Source organism: Acanthochromis polyacanthus, chromosome 18, assembly GCF_021347895.1.
Source record: "Acanthochromis polyacanthus isolate Apoly-LR-REF ecotype Palm Island chromosome 18, KAUST_Apoly_ChrSc, whole genome shotgun sequence".
In the NCBI taxonomy this organism is placed as follows: domain Eukaryota; kingdom Metazoa; phylum Chordata; class Actinopteri; family Pomacentridae; genus Acanthochromis; species Acanthochromis polyacanthus.
The window spans coordinates 24,480,175-24,502,839 of record NC_067130.1 but is presented as its reverse complement, the minus strand read 5'-3'; the positions used below and the strand labels follow the sequence as shown (position 1 = coordinate 24,502,839).

Sequence of the window (22,665 nt, the reverse complement as noted above, 5' to 3'; positions counted from 1 at the left end):
TGTGTATTTCAGGCCGATTTCAAAATAAAACTCAATAAAATTCTCGTCCGGGTGAGTGTCCTTCATTGTCGCTTCGCCATACGGACATGTCCCTTGCGGGGCTCGGTAGGAAAAAAAGATTTGATATATATATAATGAAAGTTGATATATATATATATAATGAAAGTCGATATATATATATAATGAAACTTGATATATATATAATGAAAGTTGATATATATATAATGAAAGTAGATATATATATAATGAAAGTTGATATATATATAATGAAAGTCGATATATATATATAATGAAACTTGATATATATATAATGAAACTTGATATATATATATAATGAAAGTTGATATATATATAATGAAAGTCGATATATATATATATATGTATATATATATATATATATATATATATATATATATCAACTTTCATTATATATATATCAACTTTCATTATATATATATCAAGTTTCATTATATATATCGACTTTCATTATATATATATATCAAGTTTCATTATATATATATCGACTTTCATTATATATATGTCAAGTTTCATTATATATATATCAAGTTTCGTTATATATATATCGACTTTCATTATATATATATCAAGTTTCATTATATATATAATTTCCTAAACGGCATGCCATAATATATATATATATATATATGTGTGTGTGTGTGTGTGTGTGTGTGTGTGTGTGTGTGTACTTCTATTAGAAAAAATGCTTAGCTGAAATAAAAAAGGATTTTGTATGTACAATGAATGCTAACAACAGCTGCTATGTAAATCTATTTGATAATTTGTATTACACAGCATTACTTTAATAGTTTTATTTTGAAGCTCTAAACCAGAAGTGCTAGTTTTGTAATGTCTACTGACATCATCCAGGACAGCCCAGTCACTTTCTAAACTGATTTGTCTGTACCACTGATGCTCTGCTTTTACAATGAGACCTAATTTGAATCCCTCTTTTTTTGCTTTCATTCTTGTCAAGGTTACTCTTTCTCTGGAATATTGTCCACTTCATTGCCAGTGTGACTGGGACATCAACAGTGTGTCGTGTTTTGGTGCCGAAGTCATGCCTGTTTTCCACTCCAGCACACAAGAGGTGTAAGTAACTAAATTCTCTCAACACTGTTTTCTGCCAGTAATTATTGTGTTTAGACTGAAAAGACTCGTGTTTCTGTTTCAGGTGGCTTGTGGGGACAAAGCTTTCTTCTGTTCCTCAGAATGCCTTTGCCAACTTGGCTAACATTTCTCACATGTAAGATTCTTTATTTCTTCAAACATTAACTCTTTTCTTTCCAACCAGTCCAACTGGCAAGAGTGAAGGATGTCACTTATCAAGACAACTAAACAGTACCAAAGCAAACACCTCACTGAACATTGTAAACACTAAAATCTAAAACACAAGCCTGTCATAATCCCAGCTCCTGCTTTCTCCCTCACTCACCCTCTTGCTCTCCCTGTCAGTCCTGCCCTGCCTGCAACCACTGTTTGCGCTGATATGAGAAAGCTGTGGTGATCAGCCACAATTGAAACCAGCAGACACAGAGTCCAGCTTTGACCCATTACCAGTTCCCCCACAAATCCATAGGGCTGTAGCCAGTCAGGAGGAGCTGCTCGACAACAGTCCCGAGTCTTATGTTTCCCCAGTGGACACTGCTATGGATGAGGAATTCAATAAGTATTTGAATTACCTCGTCCACTTTTACGGATTGTGCAAAGGGGCCTAGGACCCTTTTTATGCCTGACAAAAAATTCTAAAAGTGATCTGTTGTCGTAGGTCATTCATAAATGCCACAAAAACAAATCTGTCCATGAAAGTTGTTCTTGCATAAAGCCTGAGTGCAAACTGCTGCAAATCCAACAACAGTCTGAGTCTCTGTATTGTATTTTATATTATATTTTGTTTGCTTGTCTGTTTTTTAGATACATCTCTGATGATGATACTCTTAAATATCTAGAGAGGCATTCTTTCCACAACCTGTCCAGGGTCACGCACATGTAAGTAAGCTTTCAGTAGTGCAACCTGACTGTGATTAAAATCAAACCTCCTATTTGTGCCACTATAAATACAGATAGAAGTCTCATAATGGCCCTGTCCTGTAGTAGTATTAGTAATACTATATTGACCATAATGTATTTCGTTATTGTAAATAAGAGTAAGAAGGCCTTTTAGCTGCTCAACGCTTGTACACGAACATGGGCATATTTCTTTAAATTAAACTTTTATGGATTTTTTTTCAGCAAGAAAAATAAATTATGCATGAAAAGGTATGTTTGATGAAACAAAAATATGTTGTGTTTCCAATAGACAACTAACTGATATGAAAACACTATCATACATTGACAAAGAGGCCTTTAAGGATCTGCCTAAGTTAAAATACCTGTAAGTAGAATTCCGTTTGCCTATTACCGGACAAAATAATCATATCTTGACAAGAAAGCAATGTGACGTCTCTAGTTGACAGTTGTTTGTTTACTGGTTCCTGACTCAAGTTCCTTTCATTGCAGTGGGATCACAAACACAGGTCTCACTTCCTTTCCTGGGTTGCAGTATATTCAGTCCAGTGAAGAGGATTTTATTTTGTATGTAGCATTTAAGAGTAAATAATTGCAAAGTATATTGTTTGATAATAGTTTTGAACATTCAACTGGTGTAAAATGTTCCATGTTCATCTTTTAAACAGGGAAATAGTGGAGAATGTCTTCATACAAGTCATACCTGCTAATTCTTTCATTGGAATATCTGTGAATTCTTTGACCATGTAAGTTGTAAATACCATTTTCAGACTAATTAAATTGGCAAATGTGTGGTGCTTGTAAGTTATATTGATTTTTCTCTAATAGGTTTAGACCAGTATGATTGTTCACTGTAATCTAATTGCATTCTTCTTTTTTTCCCTTCAAATCAGCATAAAGGCATTTTGAAGCTGTAAGATGCTGCTTTCTGCATTTCTGCATCTTGAAATAAATTGCATTAGTTATTTTAAATTATTACTTGCCATATCATGGTCACAGTGAGTCAAAGACAGCTTTCTTTAATTTGTAAAAGAAATAATAGGAGTATATTTGTTCAGCAATTATGTGTTGGCAAAAGTCTAAACAGAACTTCTGCTCAATTTAATATGTCATTTTCCCCCATCATTTAAAAATGTAATAGGCAAATACACTTATTAATAAATTGATAATATATCATTATATCATCATAATTAATTACATCAGATTTTAAAATCAATCACTTTCATCCATTTTGAAATGTATGATCACAAGTAAAATATGGCCTCATGTTTGTATCATCCATGACCCACTTAAGGGTAGAGTCTGCAAGAATCAAATTTCTCAAACAGGTGAGCCAGCATTTGCAAAACAGGATGGATGTTATTTTATGTGTTATTTTCTTAGACTCAACATTTGCTTTAATTAAACTAACAAAAAATAGCAGCTGGGTAAATACAAGTATGTCTCTTAATACTGTGATATGAGGAGATATTATGATTGCGTGTTTTGACTTCATACAGCAGGTTTTCACAAATAGGGAATTCATTTTCCTCTTTGTTGAATGCAAACTTAATTGTGAATTTAAGGTTTACAGGGCAGTCCTTTTTCTTTCCTTTTTTTTTTTTTTTAGCATGCTGAATAACAACGGTGTGAAAGAGGTCCAGCACTATGCTTTCAATGGGAGCAGACTGGAGGAAGTGTATGGGTGAAACCATAAATGGCCATAACCATAAATTAACACAAGATTTAACTCACTACTAATTTACTCACATGCAAATTCTTTGTGTTTATTTGGTGCCTTTCTTTATGTATTTGAACTTTGCCAACTGGGTTTGCTTGTCTGCTCCTGTAGTCTTGTAGTGAACGATTTGATTAATCATTCACTACACTTTTGTGGAATTTTGTGTATGTTAGTATTGGGAATTATAAGTATAAAGAAAAGCCCAGATACATTCTGACCATGTTACTTTACCTTCACCTCATCATTCTCCATTGTTCAGGTACCTTCACAGAAATGCGGATTTGGAACGAATAGATGAGTTTGCCTTTTATGGTGTGATTCACGGCCCAACTCACTTGTGAGTAACTGAAAAGTACAATGTTTGCTAAATGAGGAATCGGGGTTCTACTTGGAATAATTAAGACTATTTATCTGAATTTTTTTGCATCTATTAAAATACAGAAGGGGCCAGCTTTGTGCTCTCAAGAATTTATCTCAGTTCTTTTCTGTCTTTCCAGAGATGTTTCAGAAACCAAAATAAGCTCTTTGCCTTCAATAGGCATGGAGACCATTGAAAAGCTCCAAGCTAAAAACACATGGGCCCTGAAAGTACTTCCCCCATTTAGGGCCTTTCTCCATTTACAGAGTGCTGAACTAACATTCCCAAGCCATTGTTGTGGTTTAAAAATGCTGAAAAGATGGAGAGGGTAAGTAGGAGAATTGAGAGAACTGCTTTACCACTGCATTTTTTTCTTCATGTATTTGTCCTTTACATGCCAAACTACCCTTATGCCCACAGTATAGTGTATGGATGTGCTCACAAAAACTGTATTGGTCTAGTGCGATTTCAAGGAAATGACAATTTAGAGAAATGTGTTTTGGATATTTAACATTTTACATGTTAAGCTGCTGTTATAAGCAATTAATGAAGCTATTGCTGTTGTGCATAAATGTGCAAAGCCCTTTCTCTTTGTAGATACCCATAATCAGTAAGGATGTAGATATTCAATAGGCTCTGAGGTAAGACTCCTACAAAAAGCTGAGGACAGCAAATTAAATTTCAGCTCCGGTTAATGATTTGAAGTTTAAGCATGAACCCCTGTTAAGTGGGAAACTGTGCCTTTGTACTTTCTGTGATGTTCGGGTGCTCAGCTGACTAGCTCCTGGTACACAGTTACCAATGCTGCTTGTACTTGTGTTCATACCACAGCTGCATTCACTGAAACTTCGAAATCAGTGCTTCAGAGTATGAACCTGTTAGATCCAGGGTGGCCACAGGGGTGTCAAATATGATTTCAAGGGTTGCTGTGGTCCACCCTGACCCCCACAAGCATATAAATTAAGAGCAAAATTTCTTTGTTTCTCATTGTAGATAGGTATGTGCGACCTTCAGACAGATTTTGATTTTAATGTTGTGGCTGATTAGTGTACTTACAATATGCAAGGGAAATGTTTCTCTTTTTTTTTGCAACAAAGCTATTTTAACTAACTTATTAAAAAAATCTTGTAAGATTGTCTAGTGTAGTGCCACTTCTGCATTATTTGCATGCATGGCAAGAAGTGTTTGTAGTTCATTAACTGTTTAATTATTCTTCTCATTTCCATAAAGACATTCTGAGGAAGTTATCTGCAACCTCACAGGGACTGCTTCAGGGAGGCTGCAAGAATACTTTGGAGCTATCTCTCAGAGACATCTTGGACACAAAATCTCCCAACATCTGACAGACAACTTTGGTCTTCAAAGAAATGGTTGGATAAATCACACTCCCAGCAACAGCCTCATTTGCCCGACCAGACAGTCTCAGACTGAAAGTTTGTTTCATGTGGAATTATCTAAAGAGCATGCCAGTGAAGATTTTGACTTTACACTATGTAATGCACTTTACAGCAACAACAGACTCTTATGTACCCCACTGCCTGATGCCCTGAACCCCTGTGAGGATGTAATGAGCCAAGGCTTTCTGAGGGTCTTGGTCTGGGTGGTCAGTTTGTTAGCCATTTCAACCAACCTGTCGGTGTTGTTCATCCTGCTGACCAGCCAACAGAAGCTGTCCGTTACCCGTTTTCTTATGGGTCACCTGGCATTTGCAGACTGCTGTATGGGGATCTACTTGCTGCTTATTGCATCTGTCGACTTCTATACACGCTCCCATTATTACCATTATGCTATTGCCTGGCAAACAGGAAGTGGCTGCAATCTTGCAGGGACATTGTCAGTGTTTGCCAGTGAGCTGTCAGTGTTCACATTAACTTTCATCAGCCTTCAGCGCTGGCACACCATCTTCTACGCAATGAGACCGGACAGAAAAATTAGGTTACGTCATGCAGCTGTGCTAATGCTCATTGGGTGGTTGCTGTGTGTGATTGTAGCACTGCTGCCAGTGGTTGGTGTTAGCAGTTACCAGAAAGTCAGCATTTGCTTACCTATGGACACTGAGACAATTGCTGCTCAGACTTACATTGTTTCTGTCTTGATTGTTAATGTCATTGCTTTTATAGTGGTGTGCTTATGTTACCTCCACATCTACTGTATGGTTCACAATCCCCAGCATGACTCCAGCAGATGTGACACCGGCATGGCCAAACGCATGGCTGTTCTCATTTTCACTAACTTTCTGTGTCTGACTCCCATTTGTTTCTGTGGTTTGTCTGCAGCTCTCCACCAACCACTGATGACGCTCACAGAGTCTAAGGTGTGAATTGTTCTTAAGCTTTAATCTAGACATTTTTCAGTTGAAAGTAAAGCCTGATTCACATTTTTCTCCATAGGTGCTGCTGGTGCTTTTCTATCCTCTCAACTCTTGTGCACACCCATTTTTTTATGCTATCCTGACCAAAGCATTTCACAGAGATATCCTGATGTTGCTGAGTCGGATGGGGCTCTGCCAGCGGCAAGCACACCTCTACTGAAGCCAGCTTGTCAGTATTGCTCCCCACCCATACAGAGACACAATGTCTGCCCCACATGCCAGCATACACATCCCAAAATGTGCAGAAATCACTTTGCCACAAAAAAGTCATTTAAATTTGATTAATAATCCTATTAATCGATTTTTCAAGCCGTAACTATCTTGCATCTTACATATTCGCAGAACCTAACCAGAGCATACTATGGCATATGAGAAGTTATTCATTAATTTTTGAATTATTTTACATGCATATTTATAATGTGATTGTTATTTGCCATTCCATTATAATGATCAAAGTTAATGAATTTAGAACAGCTTCGATCCATTTTGGCATTGATTCTGCAAGTCTCTAAAACCCTACTGGAGAAATGAGACATCATTCCTCTGAATGATTTTCAAACATTTGGTATTCTGATGATAGTGGTGAAGAGAAATGACAAGTAACACATCTAAAATCTCCCACAGTTGTTCAATTGGGTTGAGATCTGGAGATTGTGAAGGCTATAGCGTGTAAGGCACAAAACTGCAGTACTCAACAAATGATGAGTAGCACTTGTGTCCTATGAAGGCACTGTCATTTTGGAAGAGACCACCCTATCAGGATAGAAATGTTTCATCACAGGAAAAAGGTTATCAAAACGATTTTCTATTGAATCCAGTTACCTGTAACTTTATGGCAACAAGTTCAGGTTTTTCCTGCAATTTGCTACTCATCTCTATCTGTTATCAGGTTGAGTGACCAGATAAGACCCTGGATCCATTTTGGAATATAAAATACATACCAAAATGTACCATGATCCATACAACGTGAGTGTATGCCCCCAATAAGCATGGGAGCTTGCACCTTAAACAACAAGTACCATATGAAGTACATTTAGTGTATTGGTGTATACCATTTCATCATGTGGCCCTGAGCAGTCCAGATTTATATGTGATATAACATTTCGCCAACCATAAAACTTAAATTTTTCACCTGAAGAAACAGATTTTTTTCGTCTTGTGATTGGCAACCGTAGGACTTCAAAAAATGTAGAGTGTGGTGCCAGTCAGAGGCGTAATTTATGAGGAAAAAAGTACTGAAATTATGTTTTTTGAATTTATGGCTAATATCAAGACAATTGTTGAGGTATGATAGGCAAAACCACTCCAATAGTGGTCCTAACTTCAAGAGTTGTATAACATTGGCATTGGGCGAAAAGAAAAATCATGGTTTTCCAACTCACAGTACATCAAATAATTTTATGAAAAATATATATAAATGAGCAATCAATGTTAAATGTTCAACAGAAGCAGGTTTATTTTATGCATTATACATTTCTTGATTCAACACCCAGTATGAATGAAGTAGTGGTTTATAATTTACAATCATACACGTGTAATTGAGGGGGTTAGAAGCAGAGTGGTTTAACCCACAAAAAATCCGAACAGAATTTTATATAATTTCTGTAATATTTTATGGTCTAGATTTTAATTTAGTCATCTAACCACACCCAAATATAGCATTACAGTCACACTTCGAATGTTAGACTTTTCTTGGAAACACAAAACTTTGAACCTATATTTCTCAAAAATTACAGAAAGTGAATTAGACCACTCTGCTTCCAAACCTTTCAGCTAACAATGTTCAGGGTGTGTTTTTGATGAAAGCAGTTGGTGCTCACAGTTTTCGGTACAATCCAGAGTGAGGCGAGATTCACCAGAAATAAATTTATTCCCAACAAAATATGTTATTAGACCTTCCTCTGATGAAACCATTTTAGCTAATGACAGATTGACAGATCACAAAATATGAGCTCAATTTGTTTGACATAAGCATCTTTTGGAATATCCAAGAAAATTAATCCATATGGCTAACAACACGGGCATCAAATCTGCATAAAGAGGCAATGAACTGGGAAACAGATTTTCTACGAATCATTGTGCATAAACTACTTTAAAACAGCAGTTGTCAGCATTTAATGCTGACAACTGTAACCATGTATTAGTGCTACCATCTCTCCCAATGCAACGTCTCTTTGCTAACAAGGTTATAATGAATAAAAACTGACTTTGGTGAAGAAATCAAAACAAGTAAAACATGTGCCTGACATATTGCTTATGGTACCACTTTTCATAAAACTATTTGAAGTACTGTGAGTTTTAAAATCATTATTTTTTTTAGGTCAGTAACAGTAGTATAGTATAGTAACAGTAGGTCAGTAGTATTAGAGTGATTTCACCTATCATACCTAAAAGTAATACAGGCCCTCCAGATGGTCTGTTCTGGTCCACGGGATAACTTTGCAAAGGGTTAAAATTACAGAGAAGACATTAACTGCAAATTGTAAATTTGTAAAACTGTAAATTTAAAAGAACTTCTAGACCTTGACAAGTTATTTTGATCATAACGTAAAACACTATGTTGTTGCATTCTGCATGCTTGTGACTAAACATTTTGTGCCTTTGTAGATACACTGTGATCTGTTAGTTGTAATGTAAAGCACAAACGATAAACTGAGGCAAAATAATGTTGAAATTGAAGTTATTTTTTTGAAGAAATTTCAGGTTGTTAACCACGCCTGACGTACATCAGCGGGATTACTGCATTCGCTACGGTATCTGGCTGGGTAAGTATGTACGTGGGTGGGTATGTCCGGTCAGATATCTCTGCAAGTGCTGAAGTCAGGATAATCAAACTTGGCACTGAAGATCAGTCTAAGGTTCCCTGCTCAGTTGTGGAGTTACAGGTCAACTGATCAAGTAGGAAGGGATATATGTAGGATGATCAAAATTGATACAGAGTATCATGCATGGGCGTGGTTCTGCCCTCGTCTAGTTCATTATGTTTTGAATATATATAGTAACATGCTTAAATTTAACGAGTTCTCACATCTGATATATATATATATATACACACACACACACACACACACACACACACACACACACACACACACACACACTCACTATATTGCCAAAAGTATTCGCTCACTTATCCAAATAATCAGAATCAGGTGTTCCAAGCACTTCCATGGCCACAGGTGTATAAAATCATGCACCTAGGCATGCAGATTGCTTTTACAAACATTTGTGAAAGAATGGGTCACATCTCATGAGCTCAATGAATTCCAGCGTGGAACTGTAATAGGATGCCACCTGTGCAACAAATCCAGTCGTGACATTTCCTCGCTCCTAAATATTCCACAGTCAACTGTCAGCTGTATTATAAGAAAGTGGAAGCGTGTGGGAACGACAGCAACTCAACCACCAAGTGGTAGGCCACATAAACTGATGGAGAGGGATCAGGGGATTTTGAGGCGTATAGTGCCAAAAGGTGGCCAACTTTCTGCAGACTCAATCGCTACAGAACTTCAAACTTCATGTGGCCTTCAGATTAGCTCAAAAACAGTACGCAAAGAGCTTCATGGAATGATTTTCCATGGCTGAGCAGCTACATCCAAGCCATACATCACCAAGTGCAATGCAAAGCGTCGGATGCAATGGTATAAAGCACGCCGCCACTGGACTCTAGAGCAGTGGAGACGCGTTCTCTGGAGTGACCAATCACGCTTCTCTATCTGGCAATCTGATGAACGACTCTGGGTTTGGCGGTTGCCAGGAGAACCATACTTGTCGGACTGCATTGTGCCAAATGTAAAGTTTGGTGGAGGGGGGATTATGGTGTGGGCTTGTTTTCCAGGAGCTGGGCTTGGCCCCTTAGTTCCAGTGAAAGTAACTCTGAATGCTTCAGCATACCAAGACATTTTGAACAATTCCATGCTCCCAAACTTTGTGGTAACAGTTTTGAGCTGGCCCCTTCCTCTTCCAACATGACTGTGCACCAGTGCACAAAGCAAGGTCCATGAAGACATGGATGACAGAGTGTGGTGTGAATGAACTTGACTGGCCTGCACAGAGTCCTGACCTCAACCCAATAGAACACCTTTTGGATGACTGTGTAGGTTCTCATTCATCCAGGTCATGGTTATCCAAAGTTGTTTAAATCAATCCACTGGACTTTAAGAAAATTCCTTGAAGACGTTTCACCTCTTATCCAAGAAGCTTCTTCAGTTCTGGTGGTGGTTGATGTTGCCTCAGCTTTTAAACCTCTGTGAGGTGTGTCCAGGGCTATTATTCCAAAGACCAATACCAAAACTCGTCTGACTACTCAACGATGGTCGTTGTATCGGTGGGGGTCATTGAACCTTTGGGATGAATTAGAGTGGAGACTGAGAGTCAGGCCTTCTCGTCCAACATCAGTGTGTGACCTCACACATGCGCTTCTGGAAGAATGGTCAAAAATTCCCTTAAACACAATCCTAAACCTTGTGGACAGCCTTCCCAGAAGAGTTGAAGCTGTTATAGCTGCAAAGGGTGGACCAACATCATATTGAACCCTATGGAATAGGAATGGGATGTCACTTATGTTCATATGCGAGTCAAGGCAGGTGAGTGAATACTTTTGGCAATATATACCAACCATAAAACTTTAATTTTTCACCTGAAGAGACAGATTTTTTTCGTCTTGTGATTGGCAACAATAGGACTTTAAAAAATGAGTGTGGTGCCAGTCAGGGGCATAATTTATGAGGAAAAATATATATAATTAGACAACCCTCATTTTCTTCAATTTCTTGTTCATTTTATTTCCTGGTACATTTGTTTGGACAAAAATAATAACAACAGAAACAATTTAATTTAAGAGCTGATATCAAGTCACTTTCCCAGGTTTTCTTCCATCCATCCATCATCTATACACTGCTTAATCCTCATTAGGGTCGCGGGGGACTGCAGCCTATCCCAGCTGAGTCGAGCAAAGGCAGGGGACACCCTGGACCGGTCGCCAGTCTGTCGTAGGGCTACTTATACAGACAAAAAATCACTTTCGCATTCACACCTACGGGCAATATAGAATCATCAAATAACCACCGCATATTTTTGGACTGTGGGAGGAAGCCGGAGTACCCGGAGAAAATCCACGCATGCACAGGGAGAACATGCAAACTCCATGCAGAAAGATCCCAGGAAAGCTGGACGCGAACCAGGGATCTTCTTGCTGCAAGACAAAAGTGCTAACCACTACACCACTGTGCAGTAGCGGTTAGCATTGGTTTTCTTGATAACCAAAATCACTTAAGTTTATACATCAATAGCTATGGCATTGTACTGCCAAAAACAGTGCTTTTAGGTATTCCATGTTTTGTTTTCTGTCTGTTTTGGTCACATGATACGTACAGGAGTTAGTACTTGATTGCATAACCATTGTTTTTGATGAATGCAGTCATGCATCTTGGCATGCTCTCCACCAGCTTCTGACATTGTTCTGCTGTCACAGCAGCCCATTCCTGTGGCACAAATTCAAACAAATTTGCTTTGTTTTTGGGCTTGTGGTTTTCCATTTTGCATTTGATGATTTCCACAAGTTTACAATTGGATTAAGATCTGGCAATTGAGCAGGCCAAGGCATTGTTCCAATGTTCTGGTTCTCCATCCAGGCTGTAACTAACCTTGCTGTGTGGCAAGGGGCATTGTCTTGTTGGAAAATCAACTCACTGGAGGCAAGAAAGAGTTTTTCATCTGATGGAAGAAGACTGTTTTCAAGAGTAGCCATGCACATGACCTGGTTCATTCACCCTTCACACAGTTGTATTTGCCCTGTTCCACCCATACTTAAAACAACCCCAGATCGTCACTGATCCACCCCCATGTTCTACTGTAGGAGCAAGACAGTCTGGCTTGTAGGCTTCTCCAGGCTTCCTCCTAACCAGTAAGTTGCCTGGAGTGGGCATCAACTGACAATTAGATTTATCACTGAAGGGAACCTTAGACATTTCCTGCCACATCCATCTAGCAATTTGGTAGTATCATGTTTGGCTTGTTATTTCTTGGTGTAATGAATGGCTGTCTTGGAGATCTTCAGTTTTTTTGCTACCTGTCTCTCACTCCTGCCAATTTCCAGCAGTGCTAAGATGGCTGCCTTTGGTGGCTTCATATAATTCTTTTGTTTAAGGCATTATGTGAGAGCTGACAACATATGAATTGTGCCACAGCTTGAATTTAAGCAGCAAACCACTGTAGGCCTTTGCATGTGCAGTGCTGCTTATGACATGAAATGGCCTCTTTTATATCATGGGAATACAATTAAGCTTAAGCATGTCAAATGGGGGGGCTCTAGTGAGCACCGAATGGAGTAGACGTACTTTTGCTGAGCTCTCCAAACTTTTATTTCATTCTGGTCATTATTTGATATTTCTCGACGATTTCCCGAGTCAACAAGAACTCACCTGTTCTTTAACACCGCTGACATGACGAGGCCAAGAGGAGACCGTGGGAGAAGACCGAAGAGACTTCACAATGAGACTGACGTTGATCCACGGGAGCTAGCCGGAGACGACAAGCTAACCCATGCTACAGCTAGCAAGTTGGATGACGATGAGCCCACAGACGTCCTGTCTGCGATTCGTGGATTGCAGAATAGGATGGAGGAGAGATTCAACACGCTCGATGCGGCTTTATCAGCCACTCAAGCATCTGTGGCAAGTCTGGGCACCAGAGTTAAAGATGTTGAAGATGCTAGCGCTAACCATGACCACCGCCTCACACAGGTAGAGGCCGCTCTCACCTCCCTCCACTCTGACAACGAAGCACTTCGCCACAAGGTTGTTGACTTGGAAGCTCGCTCTCACAGGCAGAATATCAAAATCGTAGGGATACCAGAAGGCACGGAAAAGGGTCAGATAGAGGACTTTCTGTCGAGGTTTCTCCCAGAGCCTCTTGGGGCAGACAAGTTCCTCAAGCCATTAAAAGTGGACCACACGCACCGGCTTGGTGCACAGATTCCCCGGGATGGTGATCGCCCACGCGTAACCATAGCTGCATACATCACTACAACATCAAAGAGAAGATACTGCAACTTGCACGCGAGTCCTTTCCTTTGAGTTTCGAGGGCAAGCGGATCTACATGTTTCCAGATTTCCCGGGTGAGGTGATGAAACAGCACCAGGCATTCGTGGATGTGCGTAAATATTCATCTATCCAGCGCGACTTAAAGTTTCCCTCGGAAACTCAGTCAAGGTGTTTACCTCACTGCAAGATGCCCACACCTACGCAGATTCCCTGGGAGAAGTCTGATTTGCTGTGCTGGCCATCTTAATGGTGTGTGCTCGGGATAAAAGTTGACTTTTCGACCGCTTTTCTCGGACATATAATGTGACTTAAGTTTGGAGATGCTCACTAAGGCTGTGTTGTTGAGGTTATGTTCCAGCCATCCCTACGTGAGAATGTGGGGTACATGATCTCGCTTTGTTTGGGAAAGTGGGATGGGGGGAGGGGGGTAAATGTGTTTCTTAATGTTACCTTGTTGTTGTGTTCACTTTATTTTCTTCCAAAAACATTTATGTATACGCTGCTAATTCATTACTTTAGGACTGCTTCATAATTCAATAGGGCAGAGTGGTGGCATTAAATTTATTAGTTGGAATGTACGTGGACTTGGTCATGTGCTTAAAAGAGCTAAGGAGTTCTCTCACTTAAAGTCATTATCTGCAGATATTGTTTACCTACAAGAGATGCACATTAGCTCTACGAAAGAACATTTGCTCAGATGTAGTTGGGCCAGTCAGATATTTCAGTCAACGTTTTCAAGTAAGGCTAGAGGTGTGGCAATTTTGATCAGAAGAACTGTCGCTTTTAAACACGTTTCCACTGTAAAAGACCCAAATGGTCGTTTTCTTTTGGTAACAGGCTATATTCATTCATATGAATGGTCACACTGTTAAATGTATATGGTCCTAATTTTGATAACCCTGCTTTTTTTCGAAAAATATTCAACTTGATTCCTAATCTCTCTGAAACACATGTGATACTTGGTGGTGATTTCAATTGTGTGCTTGACGCGCACTTAGATAAATCCACGCCAACTTCTCAAGTGACACTTTCCTCAAATATTCTGAATACAATGATGAATGTGACCAATCTGGTTGACATATGGAGATTGTGCAATCCCACGGAAAGAGACTATTCTTATTTTTCACAAGTACACAAATCTTACTCTAGGATAAATTATTTTTTGCTTGATTCTAACTTGATTTCCAATGTGGCCTCCACCAAGTGTCACAACATTCTCATTTCAGATCATTCTCCAACCTCTTTATCGTTAGATTTGCGATATTCAAAACAACCATGCTCTTGGCGGTTTAATACGCTTCTTCTCTCCGACAAATCTTTCTGCCATTTTATAACTGACAAAATTTCAGAATTTATTGAAAACAAGACAACATGGTCATCAATATCCCCCGCCACATGTGATGTCGATGAGTCTTTTTCCAAAATAGTGATCAAGGGCCATAACTCTGTTAAATATTATCGCACAGGTCTCATTTTCGAACTTGATCAAGGTGTCCATGGTGTGAAGCTACACACTAAATTTCATAATCCTAGCTGTAATAGTTTCCGAGAAAAGCTGTCCCCTTCATATGAGTCTATATCCAAAATAGTGATCAAGGGTCATAACTCTGTTAAATATTATCGCACAGGTCTCATTTTCTAACTTGATCAAGGTGTCCATGGTGTGAAGCTACACACTAAATTTCGTAATCCTAGCTGTAATAGTTTCCGAGAAAAGCTGTCCCCTTCATCTCAGATGGATGGACAGATGCACGGACGGACGGACGGACGGACGGACGGACGGACACACAGAAGCACGGACGCACGGACGGACGGACGGATGGAGGCCAAACCTATATCCCCCTTTTCCACTTCGTGGAGGCGGGGGATAATAATAATGATAAACAGGATGCTTCAGATTCAGTGTTATGGGAAATGTTTAAAGTGGTCATCCAAGGGCATATCATCTCTTTTGAATCCTCTCTAAAAAAAGAAATCAACGTATGCTCGACATAGAGATAGACTGACTCAGCTTGAACAAGCTCATAAAGCCTCTCCTTTTTCTTCTGTTTTGCAAGAAATTCTCAAATTGAAATATGAGTACAACTCTTTTTTTATCTTACAAAGTAAGTGACCAACTGATTAGAATTAAACAAAAACATTTTGAACTGGGGGATAAACCCCATGCTTTGCTGTCTCAACAGCTGAGAGGCATTCAGGTGAATAGAGCCATCCATAAGGTCAAATCAAAATCTGGTGAAACTGTTTTCGACCCAAAAGCTATTAATGGCCGCTTTAAAGAATATTACGAAGATCTCTATAAATCTAAACCCAAAGGGGCTCTACGGTCTTGGCTGGATAAGTTAGATTTTCCCATGTTAAGTGATTCAGAACGGGATGCCTTTAATGCAGATATTACTATTCAGAAGGTATTATCAGCTATAAAATCTTTCCCTAACGGTAAGACCGCTGGTCCAGATGGTTTTGGTATTGAAATGTATAAGAAAAATGCAGAAAAAGTTGCCCCTCTTCTGCTTAGAATGTCTAAGCACTCGTTTCAAACACAAGAATTTCCTTGCACATTATATGAAGCTAATATTTCATTGTTGTTAAAAGAGGGTAGAGATGAACTGGAGCCTTCCTCCTATCGTCCAATCACCTTGCTGAACACTGATTTAAAAATCTTTACAAAACTGTTGGCAAATAGATTAAATGTTCATATTGGTTCAATCGTGCATCTGGACCAAACTGGGTTTGTACCCAAAAGGTTTTCATTTTACAATGTTAGAACACTGATGAACATCATGTACCATAAACACTGGGGAGCTCAAAAGGTAGCTGTTCTTAGCCTTGATGCCGAAAAGGCGTTTGACCAGGTTGAATGGGCGTATATGATCGCAATTTTAGAAAGATTTGGTCTGGGTATGAGTTCATATCTTGGGTGTCTTTATTGTATAAACGTCCTTCATCTTCGATCCTAACCAACCAAGACCGGTCAGCGCCTTTTCTGCTACATAGAGGTACCCGCCAGGGCTGTCCTCTGAGCCCCTTGCTTTTTGCCATAGTGATTGAACTCCTGGCCATCGGAATAAGGACAAGTGTAGCCATTAGCCCAGTTCACCTGGGGAATGTTGATCATTACATCTCCCTATATGCAGATGATGTTGTTCTTTTTTTCACTCAACCTGAACGCTGGGTTCCAACCTTGCTCGACCTGGTAAAATCTTTTGGAGAAATTTCTGAGTATACTATTAATTGGCAAAAAAGTGAATTCATGGGCTTGGGGGCTGATCTGGATCCTCAATTTACACAAAATATTCCTTTCAAAATAACAGATAAATTAAAGTACTTAAGAGTTATTTTACCCAAAAATCCCAAATATATATATATGAATACAATTATTTGGATAAACTGGAGAAACTGAAGCAGGGTATAGAGAGATGGAGAATCCTTCCTATCTCAATGGTAGGCCGAATAAACGCTATAAAGATGGTTTCACTTCCAAAATGTCTGTATCTTTTTCAAAATTTGCCTATTTGGTTGACAAAGAAATTTTTTAAGGCAATAGACTCAGTAGTCCTGCCTTTCATCTGGGGCTATAAAACTCATAGAATATCAAAAGCACATTTGTGTAAGCCCAAGATGTTAGGTGGACTGGGTTTGCCCCGTTTTCAGCATTATTATTAGGTGGCAAACTGTAGAGCTCTTGTGTATTGGCAGAAAGTTTACAATTGTAACTCAGAAATCCCCCCTTGGGTGGCCATCGAGAGTGATCAGGTTAAAAATAGTTCTCTTTCTGCCCTCCTTTTTTCGCCTTCTGGCTCAAATGTTAAAGTAAATAATTTTATTGTTTCAAATTGCTTGAAGATTCTTAATCAGATCAAAAAAGATTGCATTTTACCAAACACCTCAATTCATACACCAGTATTCTGTAATCATGCGTTTCCACCATCCTTGCTCGATGCATCTTTTGACATTTGGAGACAGAAGGGAATAATTACCCTCAAAGACATGTATATTGACAGGCAGCTTGCCTCATTTTCTCAACTAAGAAACAAATTTTTCCCTTTCATCGTCGCATTTTTTCCGGTATTTGCAGATTAGAAATTATATCCGACAAAATATTCCTAAATTCGAGTCTCTGCCAGAAGAAATGCCTATTTATAAACTTCTTTCGAGCTCACCCACCTCAAAGAAATTGGTGTCAGGGTTTGTCAACCTTTTTTTGACCAGTTGAACTGTAACACTTTATTTTTGAAAAATGTATGGGAAGAGGAGCTGGGTTTGCAGATTGAAAACGAGATCTGGGAGGAGAGCCTAAGTAAGATTCAATCTTGCTCTATAAATACTGGGTTGAAATGCGAGACATAAATTAATTCAATTTAAAGTTCTGCATAGACTTCATTATTCTAAAACTAAATTGCATAAAATCTTTCCCACCACTTCCCCTTTATGTGACCGATGTAAATGTGCAGAAGGCTCTCTGACCCACTTATTTTGGACCTGCACAAAGTTACATAACTTCTGGAAAGAAATATTTCAATTTTTTGGAAATATTTATAAATGCCAGTTACTTCCAGACCCTGTGATTGCTTTGTTGGGGACCTCTCCTTCCCTTCTGCGTCTCAGGTCCTCTCAGCAACATACAGTTGTTTATGGGATGGTAGTTGCAAAAAAAAATATTTTAACACTGTGGAAAACTGACACGGCTCCTGTCTTTAAAATGTGGCTGACTGAAATTTGTACCATTACACATGGAGAAGATCCGCTACATAATGGAAGATAAGGTAGAAAAATTTACGGACATTTGGCAACCATTTATAGATTATCTATCATAACTTATAAGGCCTTTGTAATCCCAGCTAATCACAATACCACCACTATATAAATCCTTCTTGTCAAGCTTACATTGCACTGTGGCAGCGTTACTTTTTTACATCCTTCGTTGAGCGTTTTGTGTGTGTGTGTGTGTGTGTGTGTGTGTGTGTTTGTACTTTTGTGTGTATTTTTTGTTCATAAAAATGAAAAATCTTTAAATCAAATCAAATCAAATCAAACTTTATTTATATAGCACCTTTCATCCATTTAAAATGCAACACAAAGTGCTTCACAAAATAAAAGAATAAAACAACAAAGAGAATAAAAAACATAGTGTAACCAACAATATATATACATATATATACACACACACACATACACACACATATATATATACATACACACATACATACATACATACACACATATATATATATATATATATATATATACATACACATATACACATACACAACATACAATGTACATACACATGCGCTCACACACACACTCACACACACATACACACAACACGGTGCTGAGACATGGCAGGGCACTGAGGAACCATGTGGGGAAACACCTATGGGAGCCCTCCACACCTAGATGCGTCACAGCCCACAGAGAGCGCCGCCACAGAGACCACCCAGACGCCGATGGGCAGGGGCAGACCCCGCACTGAATGCAGAGCCGCCCCAGCCCCTCGGGCCCAGGAGGCCTCCAGGGCAACGCCCCCCGCGGGCAGACTGGGCATACATCCCAGTGTGGAGGCCTCCCATGAGGAAACACTGAAGCTAAGAACTAAAAGACTAACGAGAAAAAAAGCAGGTATAATGCATAAAAATTAAAAGCTTTAAGAAAGTTAAAAATGTAGAGATAAAATAGACAAATAAATAAATAATAAATAGTAAATAATTAATAAATAGTAAATAAATAATAATAATAATAATAAGGTTTTAAGATATAATACTGATAAAATGCAGAAGTGCAGAAGAGCTATAAGAATATAAGAACTAAAAATAACATAATAGAAGAATTAAAAGTTCAAAAGAAATCAGTTAAAAGCCAAACCAAAAAGATGAGTCTTGAGCCTCCTTTTAAAAACATCAACAGTCTCTGCAGTCCTGATGCTCTCCGGCAGGCTATTCCATATTCGAGGGCCATAATGGCTGAAAGCAGCCTCCCTGTGGGTTTTTGTATTTACTCTTGGAATAATTAAAAGTCCAGTGCCGGAGGACCTCAGGACCCGCGAGGGTTGATATGATAAAAGCAGGTCAGATAAATAAGAGGGCCCAAGACCATTAAGACATTTAAAAACTAATAAAAGAACCTTAAAATCGATCCTGAAGCACACGGGGAGCCAATGCAGCGATTTTAAAATCGGTGTAATGTGAGCCCGCCCTCTGGTCTTCGTCAGCACACGTGCGGCTGAGTTCTGTAGTAACTGCAAACTAGAGATGGTCTTTTTGGGAAGACCAGAGAGCAGGGCATTACAATAGTCTAAACGAGAAGAGATAAAAGCATGCATTAGCACCTCCATGCTGGCCTGAGAGAGAAATGGGCGGACTCTGGCTATATTCTTAAGATGATAAAAACCTATTTTTGTTACATTTTTAATATGTGGAATAAAATTCAGCTCAGAGTCAAAAATGACGCCCAGGTTCTTTACACATTGTGTTGGTTTAAAATCTTGTAGTTTTGGTAAAAGTTTCTCTCTCTTGCCTTCAGGACCAATGACTAAGACCTCTGTTTTGTCCTGGTTGAGCTGTAGGAAATTCTCTGCCATCCATGACTTAATATCTAAAATACAGCTAAAAAGAGCATCAATTGGCCCTGTGTCTTCAGGAGACACGGCAATGTACAACTGTGTATCATCTGCATAACTGTGGAAGCTGATGCCGTGTCTCCTGATGACGTCCCCAAGGGGAAGCATATATAGATTAAAAAGAATTGGACCTAAAATTGACCCTTGGGGCACCCCACAATTTATTTTATGAGTTCTGGAGGAACATGTGTCCAAACTTACACGGAAATATCGATCTGTGAGATAGGAGCTGAACCAGTTAAAAACAGTACCAGAGAGGCCGACAAGGTTTCTCAGTCTGTTTAATAAAATGTGGTGATCTACTGTGTCAAAGGCAGCACTTAGATCCAGTAGTACCAAGACTGTAAGTTTTTGTGAATCTGTGTTATACCTAATGTCATTTAAAATCTTTAAAAGGGCTGTCTCTGTACTGTGGTTCATCCTAAAACCAGATTGGTATTTCTCTAAAATATTGATACTATTTAAAAAATCATTTACTTGATTAAAAACCAGCTTTTCTAAAATTTTACTTAAAAATGGTAAGTTGGACACAGGTCTGTAGTTATTAAAAATGTTGGGGTCTAAATTACTCTTCTTCAGAAGGGGCTTCACCACTGATGTTTTAAAGGCGGCGGGGAAGACACCCGTCTGAAGAGAGCAATTTACAATATTTAAAATCTGTTCCTCAAAAAAGCCATAAAATTTTTTTAAAAGTGATGTGGGAATTGGGTCTAAAAGGCAGGTTGTTGGGTGTACTTGGGAGAAAACTCGACCAAGTGTCCTAGCGTCCACCAGGGCAAAACTCTCCAGTGTTTCCTCAGGTAAAAGTGGTGGTACAGGCATGTTAAAAAATGAATTCTGTTGGGGTAAAAGACTGGATCTGATATTATCGATTTTACTTCTGAAGTGGTCTGCAAAGTCCTCACAGAGGTCATCTGATGGGGGTTTGTAAGATTTTTTAAAATTACTATTTGTTAAAAGATCGATGGTGGAGAACAGGAATTTGGTGTTATTTTTATGGTCTGTGATGAGTCTTGAGAAATGAGAGATTCGTGCCAATTTGACTGAGTTATTGTAGATTTTCAGTTGTTCACGTAATATTTCATAGTGAATTGTCAGTTTGTTTTTTCTCCACCTCCTCTCTGCACTCCTGCAATTTCTTTTGAGCTTTTTGATTTCGTCATTATTTCTCCACGGTGGTGTAGGTTTTGTTTTTATGGTTTTGGTTAAAAGTGGAGCAACTGAGTCCAGTGTTGTTTTCAGTTTGCTGTAAAAATTGTCAACAATAAAATCACAAGATGCAGGTAAAATTTCGGCAGGAGTGCTCTTTAAAATCTCCATAAAATTTGCAGCCACTTCAGAAGTAACATAGCGTTTCCTCACCGTTCCCACCGGGGCCACCTGGTGGTTAAAACTGATGATGTTAAAATACACACAGTAGTGGTCAGACACAGCCAGGTCTACGACAGAGGACACACCAGTGGACAGGCCATAGGTTATGACCAGGTCCAGGGTGTGTCCTCTATTGTGAGTCGGCTGTGTGACGTGCTGTTTAAAATCCATACAAGTTAAAAGATTTAAAAATTCATTGGACATTGAGTCAGAGCTATTATCAACATGTAGATTAAAATCACCAGATATTAAAATTCTGTTATAGTTGGTGTGTATGATTAACAATAGTTCAGAAAATTCACTGATAAAAGAGGTAAAATGATGGTGGGGTGGTCTGTAAACCGTGATGCAAAGAATAGGAGGACTGCTAAAAACAAAGACATGATGCTCAAACGATATATAACTGTTAAAGGAGACTTCATTTGAGTTCAGTGTGTTTCTCGTGATAGAGGCAGTTCCACCCCCTCTTTTACCACCCCTGGTCGAAAATAAAAAATTAAAATTTGGTGGGCAAGCCTCGGTGAGAACAACTGATGCGTCAGTGCCAAGCCATGTCTCTGTTAAAAAGATGCTGTCTAACTTGTTATCTAAAATCAGGTCGTTAATTAACATACTTTGGAAAAAGGACATGAAGTATTATGTAATCAGCTGCATTTTTTGTGGTGTTCATTGTATTCTTAAGATAATATATCTTTAATGATACCAGGCATTTAAGTGAACAAGAAATTGAAGAAAACAAGAGTGGTCTAAAAAAAAATTTCCATGACTGTATATGCTGCTTAAACTCCTCTGACCCAGTGGGGCATGGACACAAGACTTCTGGGGGTGTCCTGTGAGTTGCAGGGTGGGACCTACAGATCAGGCTTGTCCTGGCACATCCCACAGATGCTCAACAAGATTTGGATCTGGGGAGTGTGGAATCTGGGTGAACACTTCATCTCTGTCATGTTCCCTGGGCCACTCCTGGGCAGTTTTTGTGGTATGTTGGGGTGCACTCTCCAACTGAGAGTGACAACTGGCACCAAGGACTGCTGTTGCTGTGGGGGTTGGTTGACCTCCAGTGTTTAGGTGGGTGGTACATGTCAAATATCCACATGACATGGAGGTCAGGACTCAAGGTTTCCCAGCACAACGTTGCATTATAACAAGATGATCGA

General features: G+C 39.0%; 1 protein-coding gene across 1 annotated transcript; it reads left to right on the top strand.

Moving 5' to 3' along the window:
• The first annotated feature begins 704 nt into the window (after window positions 1–704).
• On the top strand, window positions 705–9,140 carry LOC110970546 (thyrotropin receptor-like). The gene is made up of 11 exons (XM_051938895.1): window positions 705–1,110; window positions 1,193–1,264; window positions 1,933–2,007; window positions 2,318–2,392; window positions 2,518–2,592; window positions 2,694–2,771; window positions 3,635–3,703; window positions 4,005–4,082; window positions 4,243–4,431; window positions 5,334–6,417; window positions 6,494–9,140. Exons 1-11 carry the CDS (start codon window positions 947–949, stop codon window positions 6,632–6,634), a joined length of 2,100 nt encoding a protein of 699 aa, XP_051794855.1. The 5' UTR covers window positions 705–946; the 3' UTR covers window positions 6,635–9,140.
• The last annotated feature ends 13,525 nt before the right edge of the window (window positions 9,141–22,665 follow it).

What these genes read in the sequence shown, in the direction of transcription:
- LOC110970546 (XM_051938895.1), top strand. Translation starts at nt 947, where the DNA reads ATGAGACCTAATTTGAATCCCTCTTTTTTTGCTTTCATTCTTGTCAAG. An exon ending in AGTGAAGAGGATTTTATTTT is followed by an intron (nt 2,593 to 2,693) that starts GTATGTAGCATT and finishes TCTTTTAAACAG; the next exon opens with GGAAATAGTGGAGAATGTCT. An exon ending in GGGAGCAGACTGGAGGAAGT is followed by an intron (nt 3,704 to 4,004) that starts GTATGGGTGAAA and finishes TCCATTGTTCAG; the next exon opens with GTACCTTCACAGAAATGCGG.